We start from the raw sequence: 7,352 nt of genomic DNA, 5'->3' as shown, positions 1-7,352 counted from the left end.
CTCTTTTTCGTTTCTGTTTTTGTATGTAACTTCTGAATTGTATAGGTCTATATCCTATAGCAGGGGTGGGGGTGGCCGCATATGAAATAAACACTAATTCATATTTTCAGCTTTTACTAGAAAATCACAAGTACAAGCGGATATGAAATATCACAGCAGATACACATGTGGATGTTCAAATAGAAGTTAGTGAGAAGGTTGATGCTGGATATTTGGAACTAAATTGTTAATGCTTGGTTCCATGCTAGATGTGCATAGACGCAAACTATCAAGCAGGTGACGGTCAGTCAGATTACTTCTCAGCTTGGTTTTCAAGTGTTTCACGTTTGAAAACAATTCCGCACAGGAATACGTACTTCAAAACATGCATACAAACTTTTTGCCAAATCGCTTCAAGTTGTAGTATTTCGCCACTGGTAGAGACTTATAAAAATCAGTGAGGTTTATCTTATTGAAATTTTGTACAAGAATGTCATCCTCCTGCAGTGAATTCAATAATAACAATAATTCAAGCTGGATTTCTACAGGTGCAGAACTTATTTCACAGGTACAAGGGAGTGAAAGACGGTCATATAACTTTTTAAGCTTCAAAATTGTGTAAATCGAGATGAAAGATCGCAATACTGCCACTCTTCGAGCATAACCATCCAGGCTCTCATTACTGCCATCAAAGACACCTTTTAAAGTGGGAAAATGGTCAATTTTGTGTTCACACAAGCTTTGTTCATAGAGTTGAAGATTTCGCTCAAATGTTTGAAGGTGTTTGAACAATTCATGCACCAACTTGTTTTTTCCTTGCAGCTGGACATTAAACTTAGCAAATGCTTCTGAAATATCATTTAGGAATGTGAATGAATGTGAATGAATGTGAGCTCGATTGTGAATTCGGAAATAACTTTGTCAATAAATAACAATTACAATGATGTCTTTCTCATACGGATCGGCTCAGTACGATTTAACAGCCTTAATTCAAAACGAGCTGTTAAGCATAACATCTCAGTCAATCTGCGTGGCAAAAGTCTGTTACACCTTGACCATACCAGACAAGTGTATTGTTGCAAAACAATTCTTTACCCAGTTTACCATAACAACCTGACACAAGTAAAACTTTATGAATGAAGATTGTTTTGTAATACTTTCGAGTTCAACTGCATTAGTGTAGCGGTGTAGCCTATGGGTTGCATCGCACTTCTAACAGGAAACTGAAAGAGTAAAAGTTCCAACATGATGAACACTCAAATAGCCTTATTTGGGTGAAAATAGCTGGAAGAAGATGAAGGGCCGCACAAAAAATGGAAAAGGGCCGAATGTTGCCCACCCCTGTTCTGTAGGGACATATAGTAGAAGTATTAATTATTGATAACATAGTACAGAGGTGGGCAAATGTATTCAATGGAAGAGCCATTTGCAGAAAATACAAGTACCAGAGAGCCTCAAAATTATTTCAATACAAAAACGGTAAATAATGCAAGTTCAGCAATAATAACAGAATTGTAATATAACAAAACGGTAATAATTAACACAATACCAATAACGGTAATAACAAAATAACATGCACAATATTTATCAAAAAGAGAGAAACATTCATAAACGGTACTCTTGGTAGCCTTTACAATTTTTTTGGAATTTTACGATTCGACTAGAAGAGCCACAAAAACATGCCGGCGAGCCGCAGTTTGCAGACCACTGATATAGTACCTGCTCACTAACAGGTGAACATTGCGGTATTTTACATCGAAAGGTTAATAGTCGATCTGAATATGGTCTTAATTTCTCTATACACTCTAGTTTAAAACAAATTTTTTCAACCATTCAATTTCGTTTAAAATTAATTGTTTAGATGCAATTAGCTAATCGGTTATTATAATATCTGATACTAATTTTTGATTACTCATTGGTTTGCACAATTTGAGTCTACAAGCGTTACAATCAAGTTTCTGTAGATTGTAGAGGCCTACAATCTAACTCTAAAATGCAATATTTATTTATTGCTCGTTGTTTTTAAAAAACTGGTGTTGACAAGTGTCTAGAAAATATCTTAAAATTTACAGAATACAAACGCTTGTTTTTGCTAGCTGTATTCATGCTATTCATTTTGCAATACTGCCACCTACAACCACCACACAACTATAAAAACAAATTTAATACGTAGGCATGGCCGGGGATTTAAAGTGCGAGAGTCATGCTACTGACTATCAGCGGTGGATCATCATCTAATTCCTCTTCTGGGTTTCCATCTTCTTGATCTTGTTCTTCTTCCTCATTAATTGTAAACATGACACGTTTTTCAGGATCGTTAGAAACAGGCATTCTTTTTGCGTATCGCCATAAATATATGGGAAGACCAAATCCAGCCAAGGAACAGACAAGTAACGCAACATTAACCTAAGTGTGCAAAAGGGTGGTTGTTTATAGAAGTAAACAGTTAACGTTACTAATAATCGCTCTTGAGCAAACCTTCCCTTATGCATTTTCAAAAATTCTTCAACTACACTTAATTCAGCAAACATACCCGAAATGGGTCCCCGTCAAACGACGAATTTATCCACACAAACAATGGATCTTGTATAAGAATGAACATGGCCGAGAGAAAGGAAGCCAAACCCGTTAGTTTTCCAAAATGTGAAAAATGATACCTCATCGAAGAATAAATAGTCAGTTAATAAAATAAATAAATCCGTTGCAAGTTTTACATCAAACCAAGAATTGTAAACTTACATGCAAGCATAAAGTCCACCAGTCGATGAGTGTAAAAATGTTCGCACAGCAGTATGTACAATGAAGGCAACAATCTAGACAAATACCAAATTCCTTACCATATACATCATTCCTATCACTGTCTTACACTGGTTTTATGGCACTTGCAACACAATTTCAAACGGTTTATGTTAAGTTTGTATGTCGTTAGTAAACGAACTATATATACAACATAACGGACAAAAACGTTAAAAACTTGCAAACGTTTTGACATAAAATCTACAAACCTGTAAAGGTAAAATACGTTCAAACAATATTATTATTCCAAATATTATGAGCAAAATGTTGGTTGTCATAAATGCTCGGGCCATGTTCATCACTTGCTGACGCTTTCTTTCACTTTTTGATTTAACAACTGGCGATTTTTTTGTGTTGTGCTCGTTGATTTCATTAGGTTTTCTAAGAATTAAAAAAATTAAGGTAAGCTAAATTTATGTTTGCTTGGCATATTTTTGCTAGGTATGTACCAACAGTATGAGTTTCAAATAAGCACTAACCCATTTAGTTGTGTTCTTGCTGTTTTGCTTTGTGAAGGAGGATCATACTGCTCTTTATCACACGATATTTCTTCATATTTAGGTTTTGATTTCTTCTGCTTTCTTGGCTTAAGGTTCCAATCCATAATACTCCCGATTACAGGCGCCATTAAAAAACAGTTAATTTGAAAAAGCCCAAACAAAAGCGTGTAAAATTCCACTGCAAAAAAATGCACAAACCCTATGAGGAGATGTATTTGGCGGGTAGGGCTGAGAATAATCAAACAAAAAGTTTCTTTACTTCAAAAAACAAAAATAAAAAACACTACAAATGATCAATAAAATTTGGCTACTTCATTGGCTGAAAAAAACTTTGGGATTATAAACCTGTTTCGTGTGCTGTTTCCTCGTCGAGACCCAGTTGTTTGGATGATGATTTCAGATAAAGCTCCAGCCAACCCATGTAAGCAATTAAACGCAGTTGTGTCAAACACATAGTGACAAAACTCCAAAATACACAAGGAGTAGCAAGAACTGAAAGAAATGATTCTTCTTGATTTGAAGGTGTTTCATTTCCTTTAAGGTCCACACTGAACGAAATCAATAGTGGCAGATTAGGCTATATTGCCAGCTAGCGGTAAAAAAACAATCTTGACGTAATGCATTATTGAAAAATACCCAATGTTGCTTCCAGCAAAATTATGCTAAAGTTTCGTTACGTCAGCGATTTTATCGTAATTTTTTTTAGAATTGAAAAAATAATATACAATCAATAATCATTATATGTCTATTATGCCCAGGCTTAAACATCTTTGGGAGATCAAGGAAGAAAAATTACAACGCCTATGTCGGCGAAAACCTTTTGCGCTGTAATAAAATGTTAAGCAAGCGATAAAATATAATCAAATATTATTTAGTTTTGTAAAAATAAAATATACTTACACCGACTCAAGATAGTTTCGATTCTCCGAAGGTGCCAAATCATGACTGCTCATTCTCCTGCCCACAACTGAAGTGTGATTTAGAAACTTTGCTCCAGTAATTTTATGTTCAAAACGAAATGCACTAAACTTCAACTTTATCCTGAAATAATCAAAAGTAAATAATATAAAAAGTAAATGGGATTAGATTTCACCACGTCTACCTAAACATGGTCATGACATACAGAAACCCGAAATACACTCACCCGTAACTAATATCATCTGGACCTGGAATTGGCTCTCCGGGCGTATTGAAAAAACAGTTGAGAAAAGTTAAAAACCCAATCCCAGCGTGGAAAAGCATGATTCCAATAAAAGGTACCCCGGCGTCATAAGCAGCCTAAACATATGAAATCTGTGTTTCTAAACAAAAACACAACGTTTGCCAATTACGATAAAACTTTACATTTAGATCAAACATGTGGCTGAGTTGTGTAGCCCAGACGCTAACGTGTAACCATAAACGTTAACACGTATACTGTATACGTAAAATTGCGCATATCTGCTAAGAAGGTTGCGGTGGACTAAAGCGATAACCTTCACACGGAAGGTCTACGATTGCATGTGTTTGTTGGCCAAGTGAGATGGGGCATGCTTATCATATTAACCTAAATATATACGCTCGGTATGTTGTCTAACTATGTTAAACCTATGACCCTATCTAAATGTTATTAAGTTTAAAGATTTGTATCAAGTTAATAATAATTAATCATGTTAATTTCCCTTAGGTGTAGAAAATTTGCTACTAGATATATGCGACAATCAACTCAACAGGTTAGTTTTTCCAGTTGTAACCCACTTGGCCCAAACACTTTTAACCGCTTTCTCTTATCATACTGTTGCCTTTCACTGCATGCCGCTTTGTGTGCAAGTAACTTTCGGGCTTGGCTAAAGAGGTAATACGGTATAGCAGAAATTCACAACCAGCATATATTGTAAATAACACAAATGTACAAAGTGATTTACTGGTATCATATAGGTACATGCAGTTACACGAGCTAGTCTGAAATCTTTGACAAGGCTTGAAATTAGCTACTCGTGCGTTTACAATTGCATTTTTGCGAACGCAAGTTACATGGGTTAACAAGTCTAGCTATAATCATACCTATTAGAAAAGAAGAACCCTTTTAACCGATCATATACTGGTGTAGCTACAAAGGTATGTAAGCAACAAAAATCATCATTTGTATAATTGTATTTAACCATCATTTGTATATTACTTCTTACCTTGAAAATCATGTACATTACTGCGGAAGCCGAATAGGACCCGATCATTAAAGATATCATTGTGGAGCGTAAATTTTCAAATAAATTTGGCACAGGAAAGCTTGTGAAAATATACACTACACCTCCCATACCGTTCAAACACAAAGCAGGCGCAATCAACACGCTTAAATCTAATAATATTAAGATGCGGGGTTAGACAAATACATCTTTGATATATACGATGTCTTTGAATGGTTTAACAATTTTTTTTCAATATACCCTTACTTTCTGTGTCCATCGATGCAACTGCTAATAACACACATGACACCATAAAGGTCCATCTAAACACAATGAATAATTTAATTTTGGTCTTGAACATTTGGAAAACATTACATAGCCATAGTATAGGCCGATATGCTACACAGCATATTAGCGCAAATACCAAATGATTGCTTCATTCCTCAAATCAAAGCGTATCAGGCATATGGCATATATAGTCACTTTGACTTACGTCCCACAAAGACGAATCATACGGGAGCCATATTTATCCATGATTATTCCAAGAAGCACAGTTACTGCACTCAAAAGGCAAGATCCAATGGAGAAGCACCGGTTAAGTATTTCGTCTTGTTTAGGACATGTTGGTTTGCCTGACGGCATAAAGCTCTGTGTGCAACAAACAAATCTATTGACAGATTTTTTGACAAATAAGAGAGGAGTTAAGCAAACAAGCGCATTTACACGGGGCAACACCATAACTATCTCCATCGGCCCAGAGTAAGAATACATGGATAGGAAGAACACAAACGTTAAATCAATGAAGAAAGTAGGTGTTTATGAGAGTTCGGTGTAATGCGACAAGGCAAATGGCTTGTTTGATTTACGTCATTTGATGATGAAGGCTTCTTTTAAAATTGCAAAGTTTATGGTTAACTTGCACAATTTCAAAACAGTACATTTATTCCACTACCTTTTGTTATAATAAAATATCTCGTTAATAAAAGTTTGTTTCATCGTGTTTTAATACCCTACTCGATCGTGTTCAACGTTTTGCAATTTACCATATTCACTTTTACATTGTGTAAAAGGCTGTATGAAGAATTTGTATTCTATTCTTAAATTAACTAAGTGAATTCTTACGAAATCGAACTTTTCTGACGAGTTCACGTTTGGTAGTTCCGAAGATGTAGTTGTATCATTTTCTAACAACGAAATCGTGTCAGTTATGTAAACTAATAAGTTTTCTACAGCATGTTTTTAAAGTATACTCATGTGAAAATAATCCTACTTACAATAACCACACAAGACGTTTAAGCAAACGCTTATAAAGTAAACATGGATCCCATCTTTTTGGCAAAAGTATACCTTCGTTGTCGACAGTGCAGACGGACGAGTAAAAACCTTCATTTTTAAGCATAAGCAACAAGGAACTCCATCCCAGCAAAACGGCAGCAAACATAAGATTCTCCAACACAGAGGTTATAGCTATCCACCATTTCCGTTGATTTGCTTGAGCTAGAGAAGGCGCCATCAAAACAATACGTCACACCTGTTTTTGTGTCAAAATTAGAAATTAGGTTACAATTGCTGCAGAAACAAAGCACAAGAGTGTCTGAGTGCTTCTAACGGCTAATCCTGAAATATGAGACCTGGAGAGCATCAACATGCTCAAGTAAATAACTGTCTATTGTCCAACATGCCTTAAGCGCTTTATTACGTGCATTCCAACGTTCCATTACTTAATACCAATTTGATCCACGATATAGAAAGTCATGTGAAGTACCATTGGCAATATTAACTGTGTTCATTGTTCAACTTATTCATTTTTTACAAAAGTAGGCTTATTCAGAAAACGCAATTTAATGGGATGACATCTGCGCAAAAATTGCTTTATTAAAGTGATTACATTTTTCAAGTCACCGTATTAATTCAT

The 7,352-nt window shown here is 35.4% G+C and overlaps 1 protein-coding gene across 1 annotated transcript; it reads right to left on the bottom strand.

Moving 5' to 3' along the window:
• Positions 1 to 1,030: 1,030 nt before the first annotated feature.
• LOC143446491 (large neutral amino acids transporter small subunit 4-like) lies at positions 1,031 to 7,027 on the bottom strand. The gene is made up of 13 exons (XM_076946142.1): positions 6,785 to 7,027; positions 6,560 to 6,621; positions 5,931 to 6,085; positions 5,705 to 5,760; positions 5,441 to 5,610; positions 4,420 to 4,553; positions 4,176 to 4,316; positions 3,621 to 3,823; positions 3,255 to 3,453; positions 2,985 to 3,156; positions 2,719 to 2,792; positions 2,513 to 2,636; positions 1,031 to 2,385 (listed from the first exon to the last, which is right to left on the bottom strand). Exons 1-13 carry the CDS (start codon positions 6,948 to 6,950, stop codon positions 2,167 to 2,169), a joined length of 1,875 nt encoding a protein of 624 aa, XP_076802257.1. The 5' UTR covers positions 6,951 to 7,027; the 3' UTR covers positions 1,031 to 2,166.
• Positions 7,028 to 7,352: the final 325 nt, after the last annotated feature.

The sequence above is a fragment of the Clavelina lepadiformis genome, chromosome 2 (assembly GCF_947623445.1).
Source record: "Clavelina lepadiformis chromosome 2, kaClaLepa1.1, whole genome shotgun sequence".
Taxonomy (NCBI): domain Eukaryota; kingdom Metazoa; phylum Chordata; class Ascidiacea; order Aplousobranchia; family Clavelinidae; genus Clavelina; species Clavelina lepadiformis.
The sequence above is the reverse complement of the archived record's forward strand: the minus strand, read 5'-3'. Positions and strand labels throughout refer to the sequence as shown.

Excerpts from the sequence above, each read along its gene's own strand:
- LOC143446491 (XM_076946142.1), bottom strand. The coding sequence starts at position 6,950 with ATGGCGCCTTCTCTAGCTCAAGCAAATCAACGGAAATGGTGGATAGCT. Across the intron at positions 6,622-6,784 it reads CTGCACTGTCGACAACGAAG|AAAATGATACAACTACATCT; the intron begins GTATACTTTTGC and ends TTTCGTTGTTAG. Across the intron at positions 5,611-5,704 it reads TGCATCGATGGACACAGAAA|ATTTAAGCGTGTTGATTGCG; the intron begins GTAAGGGTATAT and ends TAATATTATTAG.